The sequence below is a fragment of the Pinus tabuliformis genome, chromosome 1_2, assembly GCF_031772625.1.
Source record: "Pinus tabuliformis cultivar Carrire ecotype Pingquan chromosome 1_2, CPIR1, whole genome shotgun sequence".
NCBI classification, from domain to species: domain Eukaryota; kingdom Viridiplantae; phylum Streptophyta; class Pinopsida; order Pinales; family Pinaceae; genus Pinus; species Pinus tabuliformis.
Genome location: NC_142298.1, coordinates 380,647,970 through 380,672,684, shown reverse-complemented (window position 1 = coordinate 380,672,684; position 24,715 = coordinate 380,647,970). Strand labels below are relative to the sequence as shown.

Sequence of the window (24,715 nt, the reverse complement as noted above, 5' to 3'; positions counted from 1 at the left end):
GTGGAGATTAGAATTAAGAAGCTGAAAACAGGAAAGGCAAAGGATTTGGTTGAGCTTCAAGCATAGTATCTAAAATGGGGAATGAACACTCTTGCACCGCACATCATGGAAATTTCTAACAACATCATTTAACAAGGATTCCCAAGGAACTGGACAACTATCCTAGCAATATCCCTTTTTAAAAGTGGAGACACTAATAATCCTTCCAATTATAGAACCATTATGATCAATCCTTTGTTTGCAAAGCTTTTCGGCAACATGGTAGAAAATAGAATCAGTAAGTGAGCAGAAGTAAAAGAAAAGAGGGCAAGAGGACAAGTGGGTTTTAGGCCGAAGCATTCTACAGTGGATCATGGTATCATGTTGAGACACATTGTTGAAAAGGTTTGGGAGGACAAAGAATAAGCATTTTGTTGCTTTGTTGACTTCAAAAAGGAATTTGACACGGTCCCTAGAGATAAGTTGTGGCATAGAATGGAAGAACTTGAAATTCATTTGCATTATAGAGTTGTTGTCCATAGACTTTATGAAGAAGTGAAAGTCAAAATTAGAACCTCAATAGGCATTTCAGAATGCTTTAGAAGATCCATTGGAGTCAAGCAAGGTTTCCCCTTATCTCCTACTATTTTTGTCTTATATATTGATAAACTGGAAGAGTGGATAAATATGCAAGGTGGAGATGGTGTTCGGTTGGGGGAGTTTGTGATAAAGCTTCTTTTATATGCTGATGATCTTGTATTGATTTCTAAATCAGCCCATGGATTGCAAATGCACCTATATGCCCTTGAGCATTTTTGTAGAGAAGTGGGGATGCAAGTCAATACTAGCAAGACCAAAATAATGATTTTCTCTAATAAAAGGAAGCAGAGCCAACATACGTTCTTCTTTGAAGGCAACATTCTTGAAGAAGTAAATGAGTACAAGTACCTCAGGATTGATTTCAACAACAAACTTAATTGGGAGGACTGCAGAAAGAAGAGAATTTTAGGAGGGTGGAAAGCATTATATGCTCTTCAAAAAAAATGTAGAGAGGCAGAGTTATGGGATTGGGAAACAACTAAAATGCTTTTTGGACTCCTAGTTTGTCCAGTGATGTTATATGGGTGTGAATTGTGGGCTAACAGTGCCCCCATCTCAAAATGGAAACAAATTGAGAAAATCCAAAAATGCTTGATCATGAGCAAGTTCAAAATAAGAAATTTGGTATCTTATGAGATAATGTTGAGTGAAACATGAGCAACTCCCATCGAAGCAATTGCTATGGTGCACCTCATAAGATATCTAAAAAGAATTGAGCAAATGGGAGTAGGCAGATGGCCTAATGTTATCTTCAATGAAAGCATGAGCAAAAGAAAGAAAACATGGATGAAACAAAACTACACATGGATGCAAAAATGGATATCTACCTCAATACTTGTCCCACAAATAGCAAGTAGCTAAAGGATTTTGTTATGGAGAAGTTTCGTAAACGAGTATGGGGAAAAGAGTTGGGTATGAAGAAGAAGTACTACATTGAGGAATTCAACCCTACATGTGATCTACAACAAAAAGAGTTCATTGGAGCTAACATTCCGTGGAGAGAAAAGGTTCTTTTTGCTCAATTAAGAACCAACTCGCATCAACATCGGTGTGAAACATGACAGTGGAAAAGGTCTAAAGAAGCTTGGGAAGAACGGGTGTGTACATTTTTCACGTCTGGGGCAGTGGAATCAGAAAAACATTTCATTTTGGAATGTGATGCATTCAAAGACATCAGAGAAAGTTATGGGAATATGCTAGCATCAGTTTCTTGGCATTGTCTTTTCAATGAGGGGATTGTTGGAAAGTTGGGCCAGCTTATCATCAATTTGAATAAGAAAATGATTGAATTGCAAAAGACAAAAAATTGGGAACTAATAGTCCCATAGACTATTTTTAGTCTCGTGGACATTAAAACATCATTTCATTGCATAACCTTTAGTCCACTCAGTATATGGTTTTTTAATAATATGTTATTATTATTATAGTAGTTGTGCTTACCAAGCAAAGCCTTTTGTGATCCATACTGTTTAAAGATATCTTTTCCAATATTCATCGTGTTTAGAACCACCCACTATAGTTCATCGTAAAAAACAATTGATGTGATGAATCATGATGATGAACCTTAGTTGCACGTGTTGATTTTCAAGTCAATATGGATTGGATGTATCCTAAAAATTTATTACAACAAACTATAGAAATCTAAAACCTGAAATATTTTAAAATAAAAATGATTAAAAATAAATATATATAACAAACTAATGCTTATAAATATTAATACCGGGTGCACTTAAAAATTTAAAATTGAGATCATATTGCTCTAGGTGCACTTAAAATTGAGATCATCAAGCTAGTTTACATTGGCCATTTTTGGGCTCTAGATTTTCACAACCCATGATTTTTTCAATGCTATATTAAACTAGTGTAAATCTATCTTAACTTAGTGTCTAACAAGTGCCTAAAATGATCAAATCTCTTGAGGTATAAACTTTTTTTCAAATTTTACACTTAAAAAAAATTATGCTTTAAGAAATTTAATCCTTCTAAACACTTTATAAATGCAAAATTAAAAAAATACTAAACATTATAATAATACTTTTAACATGTTTATAAATACAAAATTAAATAAATACTAAACATTATAATAATACTTTAACATGTTCGCAACATGAATGATGTGATTTTTTTTAATATATATAATTTTAATAATTTAAAATTCGAAATGAATTTATTTACTTTTGTATTAATTTAACATACACTTACACATTAGAAGACTTAACCATTTGATAATTAAAATGATATTTTAAGGTTTACTAGGCTAAAAGTAATTTATGACACCATTAGTTTTTTGTTTTTAGCTTTTTGCAATTCAATTCTTTTCCCATCAAATTGATGATGAGCTGGCCCAAGAAGACAATTCCATCCTCATTCTGATTTTATAGCTTTCCTAATTTATCCCAGAAAAACAAACGCTCATTCTGATTTTATAGCTTTCCTAATTTATCCCAGAAAAACAAACGCTGTATGAGATAAATCCAAATCATAAAATTTTGTTGATTAAAGAGTTGAGTTGCTCAATTCAATTGATAAAAAACCCGAAACAAATTGAATTTATGTAAACCGTAAATTTTTGTTTGCTCGGATTGCCGTGAACGTAACCCAAAAATGACCATTTTGAATCACATTTTGCAATGAATTTTATTTGCTCAACTGCAGCGAGGGTGCGTTTTGATTCACATTTCTCAAATGTTTGCTTCGACTTGAAACAGGATAACTTCACTCAGTGCCAAACCCCCTCAAATTTTCCTTATAAAGACCTTTTGCCAGGGATAAAGGACTGCAAGTCCATAGCATGCATTTCATTCCTGCTACCTAACTAAAAAATCTGTAAAGCTTTCAGCAGCAGCACTAGAATTTAGTGCATGAGCCTGCAATCCCTTTGCGTTAAACATGGAGAGTAGTTACAGGCGCACACTGGAGCAGCCATTGATTAATCCAGCAGCTACCACAGCTTATGGTTCATTGAGGAGCACTCTGACAGTCATACTCCGATGGGCTCTGTTTATAGCAATGTGGGCGGTCTTCATTCTGTTGATTTGCCAGATAGTTTTGTTTCCTTTCAACTTCTATCTTGAATTCCTCAACAATTGGTTCGACATGACGGGCGGCTCATTCTTCGGATATGCAGGTAACCATCCATTTTCTATGATTCTGAACATCATAATCAAATGTGTGTTCATAGGTTTCAGCATTTATTTTGAAATTCCAGGTTGAAATTTCATAGATTTTTGGTATCACAGTTGATCAATAAGAAAGAAATAAGAATATTTTGTCTTGGATTTAATGGTAGTTATTTCTGGCTTATCTGAAATTTTCTGATAATACTCAGGGAAGGTTTGACAAAATGTTTCTGCAAGTAATTTGGTAAAATGAGAGGCGCTCTGTATATTAAGATTGATTTTTTAGAACTCTTATATTCGTTGTCTGCTGTTACAGGGAGTACATTACTTATATACGCCGTTCCAATTATAGTTATAGCATTCTTGGGGATTCTATACATTGAGATTTCTCCGAAGGAAGCTAACAAGTTTGTTTTCTGGCCTCTTTTAAAGTTTTTATGTCCAAATAGAGATAAAGTTTTTATGTCCAAATTGAGAAAAGTTTAAGGAATTGGGAAAAGTTTAAGTGGAAACTTTGGAGAATTTTACTTATTCTGGTTTGGTTGGAAAACATTTCTGTTATAAGAGGAATATTATTTTTTTGGTTAGAGTTTGAACTTTAAAGATTTGAATCTTGAATTTCATTGTTTATATAACACTTCTTAACATGCCAATCCTGTATTTAGCTACACCCATAGACTAGAATATTATTTTTGAATTAGCAATACTTTTTGAAAAAAAATCAAATAACTGAATTTAGCTCTCTAAATTTTCCATTGAAAAATTTAGCAAAAACCATTCACCACTAGCTCTAATCAAGACTCTCCTGAGAAAAACAATCTTTGGAGAACAGAACTCAACTAGACACCATGAATATGTTAAAACTTAAAAGTAAATTTAAGGAATAGTGCAATGGATCTCTCATTCTCCAGCCTAAAATAAGATGCATATTAGCACAATTGTGCTTGGGAGTTTTGTTTGATACATTCATGAATCTAATTTTGCCTGTTCTTGATGAATTTGATTGTTTGGTTGGGAATGTTGTTAAAACTTCAGGAAAAAGAATTCTGAGTACCCCCGAATTCGTTCATGGACACTTCCAGTACTTGTAGATGGACCTTTTGGGGTGGTTTCTGCAGCCGAACTAGTTGTGATAGTACTGACTGTCATATACATAGTGGCAACAATGGCTGCATTTATAATCAGCGACAATACAGCGATTGGCCGGATACCTTTGCCTTCATATGAAAAGAGGTACCTCAGCTGTTTTTCCCTTTACATAACTTGGAAATCGGCGTGCATAGCACTAGTATTTATCGTAGTACAGCTGCTTTGCTTTTGAATTTTTTTTGGTAATTTGAACTCAGAGATTAACTATTGTATTAGCCAACTGTAGAATTAAAACCCCAGAATTAATCTAAAATCACAATTTACAGGTATCGGAATCACAATTTTACATTGGATTAATATTTTTTTTGGCTTAATCTACTTAATTTTGATGGTATGATAAGTTACCCAAACAAAAATCAAAATAGCAGCGATAGGATAGCTCTGGTTTGAGCTTACCTTGATTGCAGAATGACCCAGCTACAAAGTTTAACTTTGTAGCAGAGACTTCCTATTCAGAAAATCTGCAAAAAAATAAACATAGCTATGACTCTGTAACTTAGGTTTGGATTTGAGCCCTGCATACTTCTTGAAAGGTGTTGACTCTGTATCTTAGGCTTACAATTGAGCCCTGTATACCTCTTCTTAAAAAACGTTTTTCTGGATAAGGTAAGAATAGTCTATGCATTAAATTTCTAAAAATTTTCCTCAACGCTAACCACACAAGACTTTTTGTCCTCAACCCTCGCCACATATCCATAAATTTTAAATTTTGAAGGCAACAAATAACTAGTTTGCCAATGGGGTATAAATGAATGCATGCATGTCTGCTCTTAGATCATTAATATGTCAAAATCCAACAGTACATATATACAGCTCCGTACATTTATGTGTATTAACAAATTGGATGATAAACATTGGCAAGTGGTATATATTTGTTTTTAAATTATTAACTTATCAAATATACAACCTTATACGTTTATGACTATTAACAAATGGAGTTGTTTACAGAGGCGGAGGAATTGTTCGGACCGCTAAAAGTGGTCGGAATTTGGGCAAAAAAATTTCAAAAAATCTTATAGAAACAGTGTTTGAAGCGTGTTTTTGATGGTGGAAATGGATTCAACACTATCAAAAACATCTAAGACACCTAAAATTTGAAGTTTAACAACTATAACTTGAATTTACAAAAATCCTTGCCGGATTTTCTCTAAATATAACTGGAATTTCCATAATTTTCCAGGCAATTTCTCCAGCTAGTTAGACTACGGCTTAACAAATTGATTATTTTCAACCCATTTAAAAGCCATTATTAAAGTTTATACAATAAAGTGAGACACCAGGTCCCAGGTCATGCCAAAATATGCCCGGTCGCCTTCAGAAGCTGTCTTGCCATGAAATTGAAGGAGGTCCGACTGTTCAGAGTAGATGTTGCAACGAAGTAAAGTCAGATGTTGGATTTTGATTTTGAAGAATATGATTCATTATTTTATGTTGCCAATCTGAGGTGGAAGGATGGTTTGGAAGAGTAGTTGTGCGACGCGTTGTCATATTGTTCAATGGAAGTTCTTTCGGATCTTTTAATACGTGTGGTCGTATCGATCAATAGAAAGTTATTGGTTGAGATGCGGTTTTCAGTGTGAGTATGTGTTTTTGGTTGGATTTAGATGGTATTTTGGAATAAAATTTTTAAAATTTTAATTTAATTTAATTTAATTATATAAATTAAATAGTTGATAAATATTAATTCATAATAATAAATAAAAAAGTTATTTTATGATATATTTAATTTGTTAAAATTTAAAAAATTATTAAAGTTAATTAAATAATAATTTTATTTTAAATTATTATTAATATCAACTATAAAAATAATTAATATACATGTTAAACACATATATATTTAAAAGTATATGGAACAATATGTTTAATTATGAAATTGACTCTCATGTTATTATAGGGATTCTTAATTTGTAAATAGGCTTTGTGACAATACTATAACTTACCAATATTACATGCCTAAAAAACTATAACCCACTTCAAATGACATTTTCTTAATTAATTAATTTAATTGAAAACACAAAAATGACATAACTGTGTTAGGAATAAATATTCATCTTAGATTTATGCATACTTCTAAAACATTTTATGAAGATTAAATTCCTACCATCCACCTAATAACTATCAATAATTAAATTTAAATTCCGGAAACAGTATTATAAAATAAACACGACAGTGTAATTATTAGTAATTATTACAGAGTGAATAATTATTAAGTGGATGTTAATCAAAGGACAATAGATCCAGTGAAAGCAAGGGCGAGAGTGATTAATTTCACATGTCCAAAATCCATAACTTATTTTCATCTCACACATATGTTTATGAAATAATTTTTAAAATAAATTTAATTAAAAAAGCAAGACCTCACTATTTTTGACATAAATCTCAATCTTGATTTGTGGCTATTATTAAAAATATTGATAATTAAATTAAAATTATAGAAGCTTATTCCAAATTATGAAATACACTACTATAAACTTAATAAACTATGGTAAGTAATTTGATAATATTTTTTTTTTTTAGTTTTTGGTTTTTTCAATGGAAACCGTTTAACTAATGAAAGTTTTTTTATTTTTGGTTGATAATTTTTTTTTTTAATTTATTTAATAATTTTTTTTTCAAAAATTTATAATTTTTTATATTTTAAAATGTGTTTTTCAAAATATATAGATTTTAAACTTACATTTCAAAAAATGTCTATCAATTCTAAGTAAAATTAATTGAAAATATAAAATAAAAAAAATTATGTATTAGTTAAACCATGCTTGGTTTTTCTCTTGCTTAAAAAAAGTGTTTTATTGTTTTTATTTTCCTTTCTAATCATAATTTAATAATCTTATAATGTTTAATAAGAAATTTAAATTTACTATTAAAAAAAACTTAACATTAATGAAATCACATTTTTTTTTTCAAAATTAAAATAACAATTTCATCTAAATTATAATTTATTATTAAAAAAAAAATCAATTATTAAAAACTATTAAAAAATAAAAAAATACATTAAAATTATAAAAAATAAAGGAAAATAAAAAATAATAAAACAAAATAAACAAAAAAACCCCTCATTAAATATATAGTGTAATTAAATGTATTGAGTAACAATATTAAATTTTTCATTTCTCATGAACATTTATTTACAGGTATGGGAATCACAATTTAATCTAAATTTTTTTATTTTTTTTATTTTTTTTAAGTGAGAGTAGGACCTTCTATTAATCTGTAAAAAAGTACATAATTTACATTAAGCAACACTAGCTGCAAAGGAGCAGTAGCCCACACAACCGCTTATCCAAGCGTGCTGAGAAACTAAGGGACACAAACCGCCCTAAAGGCGTCAACCGGGACAACCGGTGAAAAAGAAACCTTCTATCCTCACAGCTGAGCCACAAAAAAGCCTTTGTTGACGGGGCCCACCGTGCCGAAGGCCCACAAAACAATGTCAAGTAACCACTCATAACCTCCGTAGAACTTGAAATCCCGAAGACCGTGCGATCATCCGTCAAAGATCCAATGGTCAAGAGGCGATATCAGGTTGCCACCATGCTTACCCTTTATCCGTTCAAACGGACCTGAAAAGAAAATTGTGCCATCTCTCTAAAGTATTTCGGGTCCGATTGGAGAGATATCCAACGAGCAGTTTAACCGCCCGAAATCCACCGGATGCAAGAGATCCAAAAAGGTCTGTGCAACTAGCCCGTAAGATAACTGCCTTTACGGACCCGAAGCATAAATAAGACACCGCCTAAAAGAATTTCGGGTCTGTTTGGAAAATTAATGGTCTTGCAGTTAACCACCCGAAATACATAGGATGACTACGATCTCGTCAACTTGCCCACAACTTAACAAAGCAAACGGGCCCAAAGAGTTAATAGGCCACATTCAAAGTATTTCAGGTCCATTCAAGACTTAACCTATATGAAGTTTCCCGCCCGAAAACCATAGGATTATAGAGTTCAGGGAGCAGTTTCCCGCCCGAAAACCAAAGGCAAACTTTAGTCTGGTGCCTGTCAACCTACTCGCACTTTCACCATATGCTACTTCCCCGTGTTGACCAAAACTCTTCTGTCTCCATCAGTCTTCACTCTGGTTATTTCTCATGCTCTGAAAGTACTCCCTGTCTAAGGTCGCCTGTCTGTGACAGTCTTCCTGCAATCGTCCTTGGGGAGTCACCATCCAGTCATATCTTTTATTGCTTTTGGAACAGAGTACTCCTTCGTTTGCCAAAATATCCGCTAACCTGTTGGCTGTTCTACGCACATGAACAAAACTAAGGGTTCTCATGGTTTGCAGGTGGGATTGAATTCGTTGATAGACCTGCAATAACTGCCAGTGTTTCGACACTTTTTCTAGTGATGAGCCATTGCATATTTTCCTGACCGAATTGATTATCAATTCAGAATCAGCTTCAATGATGGTATTATGTAAATTTGACTCCATCAAGATTTCTAGGCATTGCTCAAGGGCCATGAGCTCTGCCATATTATTTGTGGCCTTCCCCAAATGACTATGGAAGATGGCTTTTATGAAACCCCTTTCATCTCTTATTACTTCGCCATAACCAGCCATACCAAGGTTTCCTTTAGAGGCTCCATCTATATTGCATTTCATAAAACCATGAGGGGGATGTTGGCAGAACTCCTTATCAGATGCTATATGATTTACAGTCTTGTTTATGCCCTGGAGGAAAAGCCCCTGAAGTCCCAAATGAAAAAGTATCTGCGCATCCTGGTCTTGTGGTAGGTTCTCAGGGGATTTCTTTAGAAGGGTTCCTACAGTCTCTTGGAGCTGTCTTATGATATGAGACATGATGCTTTGGGATGAATCAATTATGTTCTTGAAGATCCTATTGTTGCACTCTTTCCATACATCCTAGATTAGAAAGCCTGGAACCATAGCCTAAGCTTTGTTGATTATTTCATTTTCAGAGAAGTTTCTCCTCCAATTCCTCAAAGTGATGGTTATGCTACCAATGTCCCTGTCCGTTTGTCTAAAGATTGAAGCCACCCAATTCCACAAGGCGGAGGAGAATGGGTAGAGGTTAAGTAGGTGTTCCATTGTTTCTTCTTGTAATTCACATAGCTGGCATCTGGATGGTCCAGCTACACCTCTTTTTCGAAGGTTCTCCCAAGTCAAAATTTTTTTATGTTGCACCAACCACATGAACAGTTTGATTTTAATCCAGTTTTGGTTCTGCCATAGGTCCTTCCATACCTTATCAAGGTTTGGAAAGTCAAGTCCTAGGGTCATTCGCTTGGATTCTTTGAGGTTGAAGTTGCCTTCATCATTTTTCCCCATCTCAGTTGGTCTGAAGATGTTGATGTCAGAATCTTTCTTTGTTCCAAGATAACTGCAAGAGCTTCTACCTGGGCCTTCAAAGGGGAGTCATCACTATATATCAGGTTCTTCCATATTCTCCATTTTCCTTCGCTTTTGCCCTGATCCCAAAAGTCCTTTACCCTGAGTAAACTTTTATAGTCAGTATCATTCTTGAGATTGGCAAATTCTTCTCTTAACAGGTTAGGTTCCTGTTGCCAATTTTCCTCCCAAAACCAAGCTAGGTTTCCATCTCTGATCTCCCAGAAACTGTGTTTCTGAACAATGGCTCTATTCTCCCAAGCTTTGTTCCAAATGTGGGAGCCTTTGATAAGCCCAGACATTCGAATGTGCTCCCTTTCTTGCCAATTATTTGCATATTTCTGTTTCCATACCTTGGCCCAAGGGGAACCCAATTCCTTTAGCCATCTCCACCAAAGTTTAGCCCCCAAAACTTTGCTTAGGGTTTCAGGGTCATCAAGTCCCAAACCTCCATGTGTCTTAGGTTTACAGATCTTTTCCCAAGCAACCAAAGCCCATTTCTTTTTCTCTTCCCCTTTGCCCCAAAGAAAATCTCTTTGGATATTTCTGATGTGTTGCATAACTCCTTTAGGAGCTGGAAGGGCTAAAAACATGAAGATGGGGACAGTTTGAAGGACAACTTTTGTAAGCACTAGCCGTCCTGCTAAATTCAAAGACCTGTTTGTCCATTTCCGGAATTTGTCCAGGAGTTTGTTAGTAACTAGCTCCCAAACTACCTTGCTTAGGGGTTTGTCTGTAAGAGGTATTCCCAAATATTTGGAGGGTAGCTGATCTCTTTGAAAACCTAGAATTCTGGTGAGGTTTCTCTGAATAGCAATGTTAGTATTAAAAAACAAAATCTTTGATTTGGTGAGGCTTACCTCTGTACCTGCAGCCATAGCAAAGTCATTTAGGATTTGCTTGAAGGCTAGAGCTTCCTTGACCGTGGGTGTACCCTGCAGCATGGTGTCGTCCACAAATTGTTGGTGAGTCAAGGCATCCCCATTCAGGGTGAGTTTAAGACCCTGGATTTTGCCTTCTGCTTTGGTAGATTTGATCGCATTGCCTAAACCTTCCATCATGAGAATAAAGAGGAAGGGGGAGAGCGGATCTCCTTGTCTGAGTCCTCTCGAAGGCTTAAAGGTTTTGGAAGGTGAGCCATTAAGCAAGATTGAGAAACTAGAGGTGGTAACAAGGGCCATTACCCATCTTATCCAGTTATGATCAAAGCCATATTCTATTAGAACCTCCCTGATGTATGCCCAGCTTAGCTTATTATAAGCCTTCGCTAGGTCAAGTTGTATGATCATACCTGCCTACTTATTGCTCTTGATAGAGTGTACTACCTCGTGAGCTTGAATGATGTTATTTAGAATTTGCCTTCCTTCCACATATCCAGTTTGCTCCTTAGACACAAGAGTTGGAAGAATGGGCTTAAGCCTGTTTGTAATTATTTTGGAAATAATTTTGTACACCACATTGCATAATCCTATGGGTCTAAATCTGTCTAGAGTCACAGTGTTTTCTTGCTTTGAAATCAAAGATATAAAAGATGCATTGAGCGCCTTCAAGATAGTTTTGTTTTTCCTCGAGTCCTCCACCACATCGAGGATATCTTGCTTGAATATTTCCCAACATGCTTTGAAGAAGTCGACATTGAAACCATCCGGGCCTGGAGCTTTCCCATTTTTCATCTCTTTGATGACTTCGCTGACCTCCTCTTCAGTCACTGGCCTGTTAAGATTGTAATTGTCTTCTCTAGTCACAAGTTTAGGAATGTGCTTTGTGAAGTCATTAATGAATTGTGATATGTCTACGAGAGGCTCCTCTGTTATGCTTTGGAAATGTTGTACTAGAGAATATTCTATTTCTTTGTGGGTATTGAGCTGTTTTCCTTGAGGATCTTTGAGTTTTGAAATCCTATTATGAGACCTATTATCCATGTTAGACTTGTGAAAAAACCTTATATTTCTTTCTCCTTTTATCCATTGTACCCTCGATTTCTGTCTCTAGAAGATCTCCTCTTGCTTACACAAGCCTTCCCAGTCCTGTTGAAGAGAGTCAACTTGTATTTTACTTTCCTCGATGAATCCATCTATGATGAGGACCTGGTTAATTTCCTGTAGTTTCTGTTCCACTGCTTTTTTGGCTTCGAAGATATTGCCAAACTCATTCTTATTCCAATCTTTAAGCCTGAGTTTGATGTGTTTCAATCTTTGATGCAGAAGGAACTTTTTAGTTCCTTGAACGTTCATATCTTCTATCCACCATTTTTCAATATTGATGATGAAGTCAGGATGGGTAAGCCAAATGTTTTCAAATCTGACAGCTCTGTTTCTCAGAGTGCCTATAAAGGAAGCTTCCAGTTGAATAGTCTAGTGATTCGAGCCTCCAAAAGGGAGGATTAAAGCCGACAAGTCAAGGCCTATGAGGATGAGGTCCTCAGAGATAATGAATCTATCTAGTTTAGAGGCAACTTAAGAAGCCCCTCCCCTCTTATTATTCCAGGTGAAGGTACCATTTCTTGTCTCTGTATCCACTAGCCTCATGTTGTTTATGAAGTTCTAAAATGCTATGGAATCTCTGCCTAGTGATCTGGTCCCACTGTTTTTTTCTGAGAGAGATCTGATCATATTAAAGTCCCCTCCCAGAATCCAGGGGATGACCGGATGTCTTTCTCTTAGCTCCTCCAATGAGGTTAGAAACCTGAGTTTGTCCTCAAGTTTTTGTGGACCATAGACATTTGTAATCAAATAAACTTCCTTATCACCTAAAGGTTGGATAACCATTGATAGGTAGTTCCTGGATGCTTCAACATCTAGGATTCCAAGTTTCTGGGGGTTCCAAAGTGTGAGAATTCCTCCTGCTGTGTTGTCTGCTTTAACTTCTAGATATTCATACTTAATAAGCCATTTGCTATGTATCTCTCTTATTTTCTCTATTGAACATTTTGTTTCCTGGATAAACACCATATCTGGTTTTTCTTCTTTCATTCTATTGTTGGGATTTCTTTGTTTCCTTTTACTTCCTAGACCCCTAATATTCCTTGTTGTGAGCTTCACTAAGAAATATTTGTAAATGAGTAACTGGTAAGGTATTTCATCTTACCTGAGTCGATCATGAGTTTTCCACACTTTATCAACAACTAATTCTATCTTTTTCTTCCTCGTTTCCTACCTGGGTTCTTGGGAGCTTGTCCCAATGTTGCCTCCATCGTTTTTACTCCTCCGTTGTCCTGACTATCATGGTTTCTTTTGACCCCAAAACCCTTTTCTTGAGATCTCCAGAGGAAGAGTTGTTGTACTCTGTTAAACTCCTCTTAAGGTAGTGAATCCACCCCTTTGGCAGTTCCTTGCTTCAGAAACTTTTCTAGATCAAGATTCTCCCTTTCAAGAATTTCCTACAGCTCATGATCCTCCGTCCCCACTTCGCTTGGGGTCATCTCATGGTCCCTGTCAAGTTCCATAGTGCTTGGCAGATCCTCCTTTTGTTGGCTATTTTCAGGTCTATCCTCCATGTTGTCATCCTTTTCCTTCTCTGTGGGACTGTCCTCCAGTACCTGGTTCGCTTCATTATTCCCATCTTCTTCTTCTAATATCTTGAATCTATTATGACTTGGCTGCTTTTCCTCATTGATTTTTTTCTATTTCTTTCTCCCTCCTTTCCCTCTACCTCCCACTTTGGTAAAGCCTTCAGTATCTTTGCCTGAGGTGGCTTTAATACTGCTCTCCATTTTGTTTAAAGGGCAGTCTCTGAAGAGGTGCCCATGTTCATGGCATTTGCGACATTTGAAAGGGACATGCTCGTAGTCCACCGCCTGCATTCTTCATCATATACTTATAGAATGATTTCATTCAGCATAGCTCCAGAAAGGTCCATTTCTACACATATTCGGGCAAAGGAGGTATATTTTCCGTGCAGTGTGGCATCTAATATCTTTAAAAAATGACCTAGTTTATTGCCTATGGCTTTTAAGGATTCTGGTAGCCAATAATCTAAAGGTAGGGAGTAGAGTCTTATTCATACAGGCACTGATGTGAATGTCTCTCGTTCCGGGACAAAATTCATCACCCATGGCCGCATATAGAGGCCTGCAGTAGCATAGAAGTAAGGTCCTCCTTCGAACACTCTATCTTTATCCTCTAAGTTTGAGAACACTACTGTGAAGAAACCCTTGGATCCAAGGTGTAGATTTATTTCTCCCTTAGGTTTCCAATGGTTCTTTATCCATGCATGTAAAGCCTTCTCCATTGGCCACAACCCCATAAATTTGTAGATTACTGCATAAGTCACCATGTGATCCCTATGCGCCTATAGTGCTGGATCACTTAACACCACTCGGGGTGTGATGGTTGACCTAGGTTTACATGGTCCTGTCAGATTCTTGTGGTTAGCTTTCTGACTGCCTCCTCCTATTCTCTTCTCTCTTCTGACTTCCTCCTGATTTTCTGTCTGCCCCTGTGATCTACTGTTTTCCTATTTTTCTCTGTTGATACTCCCGGTTTCTGCTTCCATTGGCTTCTTAAAGCGGTTCGAGATTGCATGACTGTAGGAGGGAGTGGAAATCCCCCCCTCTCGCCCCTCCATGGTGCCCAACACAGATGCCCTGCTGCAAACCCTAGCTCTTCGCGCTTCCCCCATAGTTCCTCAACCTTATGCACTCTTTAAAATCACATTAAAAAAAAAACACAATTTAATCTAAAATCATAAGTTACTTACATTGGATTAATTTTTTTTTTGGCTTAATCTATTTAATTTTGATGGTATTATAACCCAAAGAAAAATCAAAACTTAATTTTGATGGTATTATAACCCAAACGAAAATCAAAATAGCAGCGATAGGATAACTCTGGCTTGAGCTTATCTCGATTGCAGAATTACCCAGCTACAAAGTTTAACTTTCTAGCTGAGACTTCCTATTCAGAAAATATGTAAAAGAACAAACATAACCATGACTTTGTAACTTAGGTTTAGATTTGAGCTTTGCATATTTTTTCGGGAAAGGTGTTGACTCTGTATCTTAAATTTATTATTGGTCAATAAATATGTGGTTTGTTAATGGATATTAAATGAGCGGGGTTGTATATGTTTATGGTTGGATAACTAGTTTGCTAAAATTTGAAGTAGCTGTTCTTAGTGTCACTTTTTGGACTTTCTTGTGTTTGAATCTGACTGAAAAATTTGAGGTGAGATCTTGACTTGTGTTATTTAAACTGGTTTTTTGAATGTATAAATGGATTTAGCAGCCTGAAAAACCTCTAGGGCACTTGGATTGTGCAAGGGTTACCCATCAAACTTGTGATTTCAATAAGCTCTTGCAAGATTTTAGAGAAATTAGACTGGAAAAACCCACCAAAAAAACTTCCAAAAAGTCTCACTATATATGGCAAGCATTAGGGACAAAAAATCTTGTTGTCAATGTTGACTTAGGATTTCCACTTTACACCAGCTCTAATCATTGTACTGTATAGGCCTTGGGAATTTAAGCTTATGCATGTGTGGTTAGGGTTGAGAAAAATTTTAGAAATTTAATGTATAAATTATTCTTACTTTATCCTGAAAAAACTTTTTAGGAAGAAGTATATCTGGCTCAATTGTAACGCTGAAAATAAGTAGCCGGCCAATGGAAATTAAATGAGTGGGGTTGTATATGTCTATTAAATGGGTAACGCTAAAAATGCTGAAAATAAGTAGCCAGCCAATGGAAATTAAATGAGTGGGGTTGCATATGTCTATTAAATGGGTAACGCTAAAAATAAGTAACTAACCAATAAAAATTAAATGAGTGGGGTTATATATGACTATTAAATGAATAAAACTTCTAATCTAATTTCTCTAAAATCCAGTATAAATTTATTGAAATCAACAACAATACACTCCAATTTAAAAACCAAAGACAATACACTAAGATTATTAAAGTTTATACCACCAGGTCCCCGGTAATCCCAAAGTTTTCACGGTCATGTTCAAAAGGAAATTGAAGGAGGTCCAACGGTCCAGGAGTAGATGTTGCAAAGAAGTTAAGTCAGATGTTGGATTTTGATATTGAAGAGCATGATTCATTATTTTATGTTGCCAATCTGAACTGGAAGGCTGGTTTGGAATAGTGGTTGTGCGACGCGTTGTCATATTCCTCAATGGAAGTTCTTTCAGATCTTTTAATACGTGTGGTCGTATCGATCAATAGAACGTTATTGGATGAGATGTGGTTTTCAGTGCTAGTATCTAGATAGTGTTTTGGAATACGATTTATATAATTTTAATTTAATTTAATTTAGTTTAGTTATATAAATTAAATTTATAATAATTAATAAAATATTTATTTCATGATATAATTTACATCATTAAAATTTAAAATATTATAAAAATTAACTAAACTATAATTTTATTTAAAAGTACATAGAATAAGATGCTTAATCATGAAATTTACTCTTATATTATTATAGAAATTCTTAATTTGTAAATAAGTTTGTGTCAATACCATAACTTATCAATATTATATGCTCAAAAAATTATAACTCATTTCAAATGATGTTGTTTTTAGTTAATGAATTTAATTAGAAAGACAAAAATGACATAACTATTTTGGAAATAAATCTCTTTGATTTAGGTATACTTTTAAAATATTTTATGAAGGTTAAATCCCTACATTCCACCTAATAATTATTCATAATTAAATTTAAATTTTGAAACCGTATTATAAAATAAAATAAACAGGGCAGTTTTATTATCAATAATTATTACTAGGTGAATAATTATTAAGTTGATGTTAATCAAAAGATAATAGATTGAGTGAAAGCTAACTAGTTTATTCCCCTGACTTTTATTCTTTGAAGATTAAGTAGATGATAGAGATTTAATTTCCATAAAATATTAGTAGCAGTGATTGGATTCATGTCATTTTTACTCAATTAAATTAATAAATATTTTGTAGTTATTCATTTTGTAAAATATTTTTTTGAAAAAACACCGTGGTTACAAATTTAATTTGTTCAATATTTAAAATAAATGTTCCATTCAAAAAATAATAATTTTTTTTGTAAAGTAAATAAAATGTATTAAAAATACATTTTTATATTTTTCATAAATTAATATCAGTCTATATTTACCCACCATTTATTTATACATACTACTATATTTTTCATAAATTAATATCAGTCTATATTTACCCACCATTTATTTATACATACTACTATATTAGTCTCGTTACCTTATTAATCACTGTTAAAGAAAAACTAATATGAAATTCTATTTGGATTTCAAAACATAGACCAAATGTCAAAGGCCAAAGCGATAGATAATGCCCACACCCAACCTCTATATCTAAGTGGAAACACAGTGGTTGTACCTTTGTGTTTTCGGCCTCTAGATATTGCTTGTGATCCAGAAAAAAAATACACAGGGCCTCCAAACATATTAATGGTCTCTATTCGCATTTGAATCTGAATTTAAATGCGTTTTTCTATTTAACCATGTGGTAAAGCTGTAACTGTCAGTCCTATTTTATGGGAGATCCAAATCAATCCTCGTAGTTGCCTCTATAACACCTCGTGTAGCTTTGATTTAAAGACTGTTTCTGACCGTGTGGCCCGAAAATCTCTGCTTTGGATTTAAGGCAGACTTGGCTTATATGCAGAGATCGGCCTCCCCGTCACAAGAAAACCGCTGTAGGATTGTGTGCTTTTTTGAATTCATCACATGTAGACTTCTATCATCAGATCAGTGGTTTAGCTACCAAATAGTGTAGCTGCCATGTATTTTTAAAATGGCCAAGTCCCCAGTGGCGCTTTCAGATACAAGAATTGCAACAGTTTCTTTCTGTCTTTCTTTGAGAAAATTGTAGGTACCAGAAGCCACTGAATATGGCAGACCACCAGCAGAATATCAAGAAGGTAATATATAACCATATGTGACGATATGAGGCTTTCGCAGCAGGGCATATTGTCAATGTTTCTTCTCGATTGCTGCGCAGGAGAATTCCTCATCGACGTAGTCTTTAACGCGACTTTTTGAAGGCATTTCCGGCGATTTTTTCCGGTGAAAATCCGGCAGTAATTTATTGAAATCGAAGTTTGATAACTAGTTTCTGCACAATGAAAGCGTCCCAGGGGTTTTTGAGGGTGCTGAATCCGAATATGCAGTTAAAAAACCATTTTAACTGCAACAAATCATGATTTCATCTCAATTTCTTCCGCCGGATTCCGTCACGGGAATCTCAAAAAGTCGCATTATAGACAACTCCTTTCTCATCTTTTCAATGACGAGTAGAGCGTATAACCTAAAATTAAAATTCTCTCACCTTGATCAACCTAAAACCACAGGAAATATTGTCAATAAAACAATTAACAGTTTAGAAATTTGGTTATAGGTAATGACACAAATAAATATTGATAGAAGTTAAAATATTGAATTTATAATATATAATATTTTTATTTTGATATATTTTATACCGTAGAAATTAAAAGAAAAATTATATATATATATATAAATAGATTTATCTAGTTTTTTATTTGTAAATAAATTTTATTACAAGATTGAGAGAAATTACATGCTCAAAAACCATAATTTAGGTTAATCACACAAATATGTTTATATAGCATAATTTTTAAAATAAATTTAAATAAAAAAGCAGAAAGGACATCACTACTTTTGAGATATATCTCAACCTTGACTTGTGACTATTACTAAAAATATTGATAGTTAAATCAAAATTATGGAAGCTTATTCCAAATTCTAAAACATAGGTATAAAATTAATAAATTATTATAAGTAATTTGATATATATATATATATATATATATGTTTAGTTGTTGGGTTTCTAATAGACTTAGTTTAATAATGGAATTTTTTTTATTTTTAGTTGATAAAACATTTTTCTGTTTAATAATTTTTTTTCAAAAAAATGTAATTTTTTGTTATTTAAAATATGTTTTTTAATACATATTTTTTTAATTTACTTTTTCAAAAAGACATCTATTTGATTTTAAATAAAATAAATTGAAAAATATAAAACAAAAAAATGTATTAGTTAAACCATGTTTAGTTTTTTCCTCTTTAAAAAAAATCAGTTTTATTGTTTTATTTTCCTTTCTAATCATAATTTAATAATCTTATAACGTTTGATAAAAACTTTAAAATTTACTATTCAATAAAAAAATTGAAATTAATAAGACATTTTCCCTCAAAATTAAAATTACAATTTCATTGAAATTATAATTTATTATTTTAACCAAAATATTAAAAAATATGAAAAACAAAATTAAATTAAAAAAAAAAAAAAATATTAACAACCATAAAAAATGAAAAATACATTAAAATGTTTAAAAAATAAAAAAAACAACACATAAAAAAATTAAATCAAAAACTAAAAGAATCTCATTAAATACATATATAGAGTGTAATTAAATGTTACATTAAAATTTATTAAGTAACAATATTAAATTTGTCATTTTTATAAAAAATATAAAAAAGAAATACATGATACAAACATTTATTAAGTAACAATATTAAATTTATAATATCTTAACTTCGTTAAAACACAATTATTTTGCAAATTCACATTAAACTATAAATTCTATTAAATTAATTCAATAGGTTATAATTAACAATCCCTAGAACAAAGATTTTCAATATTTTGAAATTTGATATACTCATTCTTTATTATCTTTTAATAGGTTAACGTGGATAAATAATAATTTGTCACACAATTAAACATAATAAAAACAAAAACATAAAAATAAAAATAAAAAACATGCCATAGTAATTTATACATCATCATGTATTTAAATCAAGAACACATTAATCTCACATATTAAAAAAAATTGTACTAAAATACATTCATATTAATTAACATTATTCCTAATTCACATCATTTCTCCATCACTCTTTAGGGTTGTTATACTAACCTATCTCTAATATGCAATCATGTTACTCCATATTACTTTTTATGCTGGTGTTTTGTTTCAATATTGGAAATGCTAGCTGTTTCAATATTGGAAATGCTAGATATAATACTAGTAATTCAACAAGTCAGTGTACCTTTTTTATAATCCAAATCATCATAGAAAAAATCATATTATGTTATTTTACAATCCAATTATAGCACAATCTAATTTTTATGAGATAATTATAAATAGGCAAAGCAATTATAAATTAATTAATTTATATATATATATATATATATATATAATTTAACGTAGGTAAATGTAGATAGGCAATGCAATTGTAAATTTAATGACCATCTTTGTTCATATATATATATGGTTGGTCATAAATATGCTACATATAAAGATTGACCATATTAGTACCTCTTATTATAAAGAGACTTTATATATATATTAAAAGTGTGCACAATTTTACAAATAAAAAAATATATGGTTAAAAGATTTTATCTTAATTTTCATTTTCTTTTTTATTTTTAAAGAATTTTTAAAAAAGAAAACAAGTCACAAAAGTTTTGCATGTCCCTCGTAATTGTATAAATTGGCTTCTATGTTTATGTTTATATATATATATATATAATATAATATGATGTACAAAGTTTATATGGAACAAATAACTGTCTATATATACATAATGATATATAAAGTTTATATGGTTATCTGTTTTTTTGGTCTTTACCACATTAATACTGTGGTGTAAAAACTTAGGATTAAAGTTATTAAGGTTTTGAAATTTTGAGAATTCTCCCCATGTTTTTGTATTTGGCTACTTTGAGATGGCGTTATATTCGCATAAAGGGTTTTACATTTTAGTAATTCAAATAAATAGTAAAAGTTTTTGTGGGCTTTTTTTAGGTATCATTTTTTTCAGAGATATTGCTAAATACATTACTTTAACTCATCATAGTTCTACTCCTTGTTTACCAAATTTTATGTATTTGGAGAATTTTTTTTTTTTTAAGATTTCATATGATTTGTTTTCTTTCCCAAAATTACATGCCTCTCCATCCATTTTCCAACACATCAAGTTCCATTCGTTGTTTTGTTTGCCAAATTCTATGCAATTGGGGAATTTGTTTTTTTTGTGGATTTCACATGATTTTATTTATTTTCCTTATATTATATGCATCTCTATCTATTTTCCACGTAATTCACAAAAAAATGTTCCATCCCATCAAATTCTATTCCCCGTTTGCCTAATTTTATGCAATTGGAGAAATTTTGGAATTTTTCATAGATTTCATGCGATTTTATTTGCTTTCCCTAGATTCCATGCATCACTATCCATTTTTCACATAATTCACAATAAAAAATGTATATGATTGTATAAAACTCATTAGGACAAATACATTAATTGGGTGATCTACATATATTTATTTTTGTTGCAAATCTTTGGGTTGTCCAATTGATTTATTTGTCTTTTGAATGAGGATACTAGATTTAATTTAGTGCCATCTTAATAAAAAAATGATTTTTTAATAGAAAAAACCTCATATTTACACTCATATATATATAAGGAGTACAATAAATTGCACACTTGTATACAAAAGGAAAGTAGAACTCTTCCCACCGTAATTCAAGGAATGAAGAGATAGAGCATTGTTCTTGTAAATAACTATTTCCATAAAGGAACAAAGTTTTAGATTTAATCAATAGTTACTCTGTAAGAAGATAAAATATATCTAACCAATAGTTACTTTGTAAGAAGCTAAAATATATTTTTAGTGAGTTCTCCCATTCATTCAAGTTCTAGATTACAAGTCCTATAAATCTTCTCAAAATAAAATTTATTTTTTGTTGAATTTTAGAGCTTGAAAATTAAAGATTTAATAACACTTTCATCATTCAATATCCAGCTATAGATTGGTTGATTAGCCAAATCCTAAACATACCTTTTACCAGAAATGCTCTAACATAAATTCCTAGTGACCATCCCCTATGGTTCCCAAATCCTTTTTTTGAATGGAGAAGCCTCAAGTTTTGAATAGATGAATAGACAAAATAATATAACATAAGCCAAAATATCCTTGCACCTTCAGGCTCTCTTGAGCCTACAAAATTTTCCATCTCAATAGGCCTTGCAATGGAGCATTACCTTCCAAGCATTTGATGAGCATTACCTTCCAATCATTTGATCACATAATTGGCTGCAAGAATTTTTTTTAGAGTTTTATATTTTTTAATCCCAAGCTACCTTGGTATTTAAGAAGGATACACACATGTCAAGTGACAATAAGTCCCTTTCACCTCCATCATTTTCCCACAAAAGAACCTCAATATATTTCTCCAATTTTCCAAAGTGGATATAGTTAGGAAGATAACAAGAAACACAGTAAATATGGGATCCCTGAAGAATTCTAGAAACCATTATCAACTTACCAACAAAGGGAAAGTGTTTTTATTTCCATTACCAAAACTTCAACTATAACCTTTGTAAACATTGATCTTGCATACTAATAAAGGAGATAACAATACCAAACATAATCCCCAAATATATGAAAACCACTCCAATGTAGATGAAATTCTAAGATTCAGGAGTCCAAGGAGGATCTTTAATTCTAATGAGCCAAAAGTTTGACTTGCATTCCCTCACCATCACATATGAGGTGAAACATATTAAGGAAACCTTTCAAAGAATCAATCGGTTCCAAATTAGGCCTAATAAATATAACATAGTTAGTAGCAAAATGATTATTAATGATCTCATAACCTATTGGAAGAGAAATACCTTATACCTTCTCTTGTATCATTGGTCTAAAATATAACCCAAGATATCAACTACTTAAACCTATGGGTAAGGAGGTAATGAGAAGCCTATCTTGAATGATTGATGAAGAATGATCCTATGACAAGAAAATGGTTTACCAAAACAAGCTTTGAAGCATACGAAAAGAGAACATTCACAATATTCACACAATGAGCACCAAAGCCAAGGAAATGCAACATTTCATCGATGAAGCTCTAGTTAACCTTATCATATGCTTTTCCAAATTCATATCCACATAATGAACATCAAAGCTAGGAATTGTAACTATTTGTAGCAAACCTCTAGTCAATCCTATCACAGGCTTTATCAATATCATATCGACAGGATGAGCACCAAATCCAATGTAATGCAACATTTTTGTAATGAAGCTCTAGTCAATCCTAAAATAGGATTTGTAAAAATCAATTTTGACAATTACAAAACATTGATAAATCTCTTTGTTCCATTTCATAGCTTCTCAAATGAAAACATCGTATTTAAAAAAACAATTCTTGAAAAAATCTACTATGCCTCTGTCTGACATTGTGCGCAATAATTTTCCAAAATCACATGGCCATTCTTTTGGCTAGGATTATATATGATATATTAATCAACAACGTGTGATTCCACCTACTAATATAATCTTTAGTTGTATTTTTATAACAATTTTAATGAATACCTAGTTCAAAACTTTTGACGAATTCCTTATGAAAAAGCCTCAACCATTTGATATAAGTCTTCACCCCCAATTTCACACATTCTTTTGAAAAAATTTCACAGGGTAGGCTATTAAGACTAGGATATTTTCCATTTTTCAATGAGCTAAGGATATGAAGAAGTTCATCCTTAGTTATCTTATTATTCATTTTTTTTGGGTCCATGACCATTAGAGGAATTTCGAGGTTTAAAATGGGCATCATAAGGAAAATAATTAAATAAGAGTCTCCTAGATGGGGGTGACAACTAGCTGTAAGATGGGATATATGGGGGCCTTAGCACCCTCACCCACGTGCCACTTGGTTTAATGCAACGTGCCAAGAACGCCTCCCATGACAAAGACATGTCAATTTTCCTGGAGATGTGGATGGCTATATCAGTGTGAGCATTTGGATTTGTGTTTTATTGTTCATTGAGGGTTATGGCATTAGTGTTGGTGGTGGTTTTAGAGTGTTGGTTACTGCAAAGTGGAATTTCGGCTGTGCCATCCCATGCCTGCCAAGATGTGAAGAATAATGGAGGTATTTTAGTTGGTACTGGCATAACTGGTAATGTTTGCAAGGAAGCACAATGTGAGAAGGTGTGGGATCCAGGCTTGAGGTGGTGACCTCCTTAGACACATGGTAGTTTATTCATCTGGGTGGACTGCGTATGGTTGGGAGAAGTCAGAAGGTCAGTCAATTAGGGGTTTTTTGTGACCTCTTATACTATGATAAGTTACAACTACCCTACATTTAAGAGAGGGTTTGCTTGTTTTTCTTATTTGAATGTTTATCTATTAGGTTGGTCGGTCGAATGCTAGATTCACCAGGAATGTTGACATTGAGAAGTGGAGAGGGTCTTAGGTGTTTAGCTCCCCAGGCAAGAATTTGGGTGTCAAAGTTGGGTTCTGGTGTATTTGTTGTGTGGGGAAGGTGGTTGTCCTTACAAAGCCACTTGTTTTATGGAGAGTTAAAAGCTTCGGTTGGAGAGTTAATTTACCTATCATAGTGGATAGGGAGGAGAAGGACTCTAGACTTTTTTCTCTATGAGCTTGAATCAGGGTGTGCTAAGGACATGGTTGTTGTGATTGTGGTGGGGGTTGTTGTAGATTCTACAACCAACCTCCAAAATTTTGACTTCATCTAATATTTGAG

General features: G+C 33.1%; 1 protein-coding gene across 1 annotated transcript in view; it reads left to right on the top strand.

The window, feature by feature from the left end:
* The first annotated feature begins 3,062 nt into the window (after nt 1–3,062).
* The window catches only part of LOC149205963 (ferric reduction oxidase 6-like), a 251,167-nt gene continuing 229,514 nt past the window's right edge, over nt 3,063–24,715 (top strand). Inside the window, exons 1-3 of the mRNA XM_089395232.1 lie at nt 3,063–3,706; nt 4,015–4,105; nt 4,734–4,931. Coding sequence (XP_089251358.1) covers nt 3,469–3,706; nt 4,015–4,105; nt 4,734–4,931 — 527 coding nt within the window. The 5' untranslated portion in view covers nt 3,063–3,468. The remainder of the gene's footprint in view (nt 3,707–4,014; nt 4,106–4,733; nt 4,932–24,715) is intronic.